We start from the raw sequence: 5591 nt of genomic DNA, 5'->3' as shown, positions 1-5591 counted from the left end.
ATCTTGATCTTTAAAGTATATACTTTATTGAATATTGTCTTGATTGTTTAAGCGCTTTGTGACCCTGGTCTGGAAAAGCGCTATATAAATACAAATAACTTACTTACTTATTATTATTTTTAAATAAAATGTGTGATCATGATTCATTTAAATATATTTTCAGGATTCTTACAGACGTATTAATTCACTATACATTAAATTGATTGTGGGGTCTTTCAATTAATAATTTCATTTTGTAATTATTATATAAAATTATTAATTTTATTATTATTATTATTATTGACTCTTTTGCTGTGATTTTATTTTACAATGAACACCCTCCATTTGCAATTAATAAGACATTTTTTCAATGTATTTATGAAGTCGATCTCTAATTTTATGATATATATATATATATATATTTGTATATATATTATCGTTTTTTTATGAGTTTTTGTTATTATTTATTTGTGTGTCGCGGTCTTTATTTTCTGGATCTTGTTCCGATGTAAAAATGTTTGTTTATTTATTAGATTTTTAAAGTGGTTTGTCGTCACCTTCGTGGTCAGCGTTGGTCAGAAGCTGAAACTTCTCGTCGCTCCTGCGCAGGAGTCGTGACGTGTCACGTGATTTCGCGGTGAATCGCGATAAATGAATCGAATGAACCTTTTTTAGTCGCAGCACGAGAAACAAAAATTACAAATTGAGTAAATATATTAAAAAAAACATTAAATTGAATTACAGCGTGTTTTATGTTTTTTCACCATTAGATTTTATTCTCTTTAATTAAAAACTAAATTATACTCATAAAAAAAACGATTTTTTTATTTATTGGATCAATGTAAACAAGTAAACAAACAAGACCTTAAATAAATCATTTAAATTAATATGACACAGTTAAACACAAACCAGCGAGTCTTACTTAAAAAGTTTATCCAAAATAAAATGACGCAGTTTTTTTTTTCCAAAGGTTTCACTGATTTCAAAACCACGAAGCGTTCAAGTTTTACAGCTCGTGTTTAACGACCTTCCTCCCGCCAGCACACACACACTCTCACACACACACACACTCTCTCACACACACACACACTAGAGAAAATGTGCCACTTGTTTACTTGCCAACCTGTTTACACACACGGTGTTCTCACACATTCCCACTTGATTAAAGAAAATCAACTGTGAAATCAATAACTGCAGAACAAAAAATATTAGTCGGAGACACGAGTAGTATTTTAACCCAGAACATCATGTATATTTAAAAAAAACGATTTCGATGTGAAAGTCAGAGTTTTTCAATTTTTTTTTATTTCGTCTATTAACAGGAGAAAAACACGTTTATAAATACTTTATAACGGTCTTTATTTGTAATTTAGCGTGACATCAAGTTTTATTAGGATATTGCGTTAATGCATTTACATTAAACACTAAAATAATTAAATGTGAATCTCTTAGTCGGATTAATATAGATTAGCGTTACCATATTATTAATTGTATCAAAACATACAATTACAATATTATCATGTATTTATTTTAACGAAATGCAGATAAAGCGTGTTTTTTTTCTTTTACTATTATATGAATTTTATTCAGGCGCAAATGTAAAATATCCCATATTGTAGTCACGACACTTCAAAACCATGAGTTACATTATGAAATTAAACAATTGCGAATTGAATAAATAAAAGACAAAACATGGAATTAGCTTTACAACGTATTTTATGTTAAGACCACTCGTATTTATAACGCATGTATTCTCTTAAATAAATTCATTATACAGTAAAAAACACAACGTAATTGTTAAATATTTAACATTATAGTCACGATAATAATAAAATATATTCAACGTAGGTCTTCATGAAAGAAACATCAACGTTACCCGGACGATAAAACGCCTAAAATGTATCTGCAAATAGCGTCAAGTTGTCCTCGATTATTGGAAGAAAAAAAAAAAAGAAAATGTCCCGAAACGCGTCCACCTGTTTTCGCGGCCCCTCAGCTGTCAGGAGACACAATGAAGTCGTTGAGCGTGACCCCGAAATCAAAGTGTTGGGGGGGGGCCTCGTGCTCTCTCTCTCTCGAAGTCAATAAAATAAAATAAATCTAAAAGAGTTTTTATTGTCTTTTTTTACGTCAATATTCCAAGTCAATAATCTGTCGTTAATTAAAAGTTTCTCGCGTTCCGCTATTAAAACGAGGCGCTTCTCGTTACTCGTCCGTGATTGGTCCAGAGCTTCGGCGCTCCTTTCCGTCGTCGCTTCTGATTGGTCGCCTTCGACCCGCGTTGACGCCCATCGAGCGCGGGAGTTAAAAAAAAAAAAAAAAAAGTTCTCCTGCAGAAGTGGGTCTTGGATCAGACGGAACCAGACAGACGTGGAAGATCCACGGTCCGGGTCCACATCTTTGATGACCGGCGACTCTAGTTGGGATTTTACTTTTTTCCTTTTTCTTTTTTTTTTTCCTCCCCCTCTTTCTCTGGACTCTCTCGAGAACTCTTTGGGTTTTTTGGTTCTGCGGCGGACCCGGAGCGAGGCGTTGGACCGGAACCCCTTGGTTCGGGTGGACCTGGAGAGACATGAGTGAGAGGAGACGATCTGCCGCAGCTCTGAGCTCGAGAGCCCACGCCTTTTCCGTGGAAGCCCTGATCGGCTCCAACAAGAAGAGGAAGCTGCGGGGCTGGAGCGACAAGGAGCTGGAGCTGTCCATGGAGAGCCTGGGCCCGGACGCGGAGGACGCGGCGCACTGCCTGGACATGGACCCGGGTCAGTCCCCCAGAACCTCACACACACTTCCACTTCAACTTTAAACTTTCACCCACTTTCTAAACACGAGTTAAATGATGCAAAAAAATGGCGCTAAACCGCTATGTTAGCACTGACCAGTGCTGTCAAAATATGCCTGATTAAAATTAAATGTTTACACCAAATTAATTAATAATAAAGTCCCGAGTGTTATTATGAAACGATAACTCCTGATTTAGTTCGATATAAATTAAACATTTCGCCACAAAACAAGTTTTATATATATATTTTTTAATATAAGAAAAAAGTGTTTGTTTGATTTGACACAAAATGGCGGGAACAGGCGGTGTATTTAGTAGCTTTTTAATGAATCACAACAAATCCTGTCATTATTTTTTTTGACAGCTTTGATCGATTTATTGTAGATAAAATGGCGACAATATACGATCAAAGTCAACGCAACTTATTAATAAAGAGTGAAATATATATATATGATTACATTTTATTTAAGCAACGATGAGAGCAATATAGATTTAAATTGTAAAAAATTTAATTTTAAAAAAGTGAACATGTGATCAATGTTTAAACGGCGATTACAAAACTACAGATTTAAAAGATAACATGTAAAATATATGTGATCAAAGTTTAAAAAACGATGAGTGGGATACAGCTTTATACGATAAATATATATTTTTAAATATCGTGAACTTGTTTGATCAAAGTATAAGCAACAATGACAAATTAACAGCTATAAAGGTTAATATAATATTAATAAAAAAAACGATTAAATAAGAGCACAACGATGACAGAGATGCCGCTTTAAATGATAAAATGTGGTCAGAAAAACCCGAATTGCAACGGAATATATACCTTCTTTCAAATACAAAAAAAGGTGTATAATTCGAAGTGTTTCTACATTTTTAACTTATTCATACAATGTATATTTTTGCCACATTATCATCCTAAATCGATACACTTCAAACAAAAAACAGTACTTTAAAGGCGTCGTGATATTTAATTTATTTTGCTGTTTATTTTTCTCTATTTTGCTGTGTATTTAAAAATGATATTCAACCCAATCAATGGTGAATTAAAAAAAACAGTATTGTTGCGTGTTTTATTATCTTAATGACCGTCTTTTATAAATTACACAACATTATATTAAATATAATTGTTTTTAGGTGTCAGGTTAGAAACGTGGTTCGGAGACAAAGCTGGTGACGTTTAAACGTCCAAATAAAAAAAAAAACCAAGAGTTGCTGACAAGTGGGAACGACGTGTTTGTTTTTAAAGTTCACAAATAATAACTTACAATTAAAAGCTTTAGACGTCGTTAAAGTTCCCGGCGTTCATGTTGCTCGTGTTGGTTTCACAGCTCCGTAAATCCTCCAGGTTTTTTACTCTTCTATTTTATTTCCTTGGCTCTTAAATACGGTCCCTGGTTTGTGTGGCCCCCACTGGCCCCTCTCTCTCTCTCTTATTAGCGGGCAGGTTTCTTGGCAGGTCCCCTGGATCAGGTCCGGGTGGACTTCCAAGTCCCCGTGATCGGGGTCCACTCGAGTCTCTGTGGTCAGATTATGTGGTTTAGAGGGGACTCCTTAAGGGCCGCAGTTTTATATTTTCGACTCCCTTCCCAGTCCAGGGCTGGAAGTTTCCTGCTCGTATAACAGGTTTATTAGGCTCGAGGACGAGGACGAAACACTGGCGTTTAACGTCGAATAATCGCGAAACTTTCTTCAGACCTCACAAAAAAACACGTTTATATTTGACCCCGCAAGGTTTCCGTCGGTTAACGACTTGTTATAATAAATAGTATATTTGTGTTGTAATCAAACGCCTGAGAGGATTTACTGGCGAAGTGAGCGCAGAACATTTCCGATGTAAAAAGAAAAACGAAAAAACAACATGAACACACGATCACTCACCATTTTAATGTTTTAATATATATTTAATATACGTTTCACGCAACACTAACAACACATACTAATAACAATAATAATGAGGTAATTATCAATAAATAAACACACATTTGACATCGTTAGCGTTATATAACGATGTAAATATTTAGTATAGAAAAGTTATTTTAATAAAAAAAACTATATATAACTATATATATATATAAGTTTCATCATCCAGGAAGATCGATGGAGCGTGTCTGGCTGACAGGTGGTCAAGTTTCAGGTCAGGTTACTGTCACGGTTATTTGCGCTGAAATGAAATGGTTCATTTTACAAATGCGAGATGCATGAAGGAAAAGATTAACTGGTTACTTAATTTATTATTTATTTAATTTAATTTTACTTAATAAAGGTTGTTTTCGAGAGTATACTTTACTTTCATTTCAATATGAAATAAATACAAATACTTATCAAAGTCATACCAAGATGGCTTATGTACCTCCTTATATAATTTACAATGTTGCAACCTTTAGAATAAATAACATTTACCACCAATATTATTGTTATAAATCAATGTATCATCATATAACTATAATTTAAAAATAATTAACAAGAGCATAAAACCTTTTCATCTTTAAAATACATTCTGGGAAACGACTTCGATTCCTATAAACACTGAGTTCACTTTGATGTACAGTGTTTTTTTTACCCAGCATGCCTTGCAGGTGGCTAAGCTAACTAGCCGTCAATCACAGGCCAAACTACTGTAAAGGTCATAACCTTCTTTTAGAAGAAAAAAAGTCTTTCTGATTCGATTTAAAACTCTATCTGGATCTGGTTTAGATCCCGCTTCGACTCCGAGGACATCATTTGTGGTCTTCGGTCGATACTTGAGCTCAATCAGAGCCTTGGGTTTTTCTTTGGCCCCCCGCCCCCCAGTTTAATGAGGCCTGGCATTAGCTGATTGGGGCCCCTA

At 34.6% G+C, this 5591-nt stretch overlaps 1 protein-coding gene and 1 long non-coding RNA gene across 2 annotated transcripts in view; both read left to right on the top strand.

Moving 5' to 3' along the window:
- Positions 1-5591, top strand: part of LOC148068094 (uncharacterized) — a 145922-nt gene that overhangs the window by 38256 nt on the left and 102075 nt on the right. The window lies entirely within an intron of this gene.
- Positions 1459-5591, top strand: part of tbx15 (T-box transcription factor 15) — a 29347-nt gene continuing 25214 nt past the window's right edge. Inside the window, exon 1 of the mRNA XM_087804421.1 lies at positions 1459-2738. Within this exon, the coding sequence (XP_087660547.1) occupies positions 2552-2738 (187 nt within the window). The 5' untranslated portion in view covers positions 1459-2551. The remainder of the gene's footprint in view (positions 2739-5591) is intronic.

Source organism: Callionymus lyra, chromosome 12, assembly GCF_982586985.1.
Source record: "Callionymus lyra chromosome 12, fCalLyr1.hap1.1, whole genome shotgun sequence".
Classification (NCBI taxonomy): domain Eukaryota; kingdom Metazoa; phylum Chordata; class Actinopteri; order Syngnathiformes; family Callionymidae; genus Callionymus; species Callionymus lyra.
This window is presented reverse-complemented; position numbering and strand designations above follow the sequence as displayed.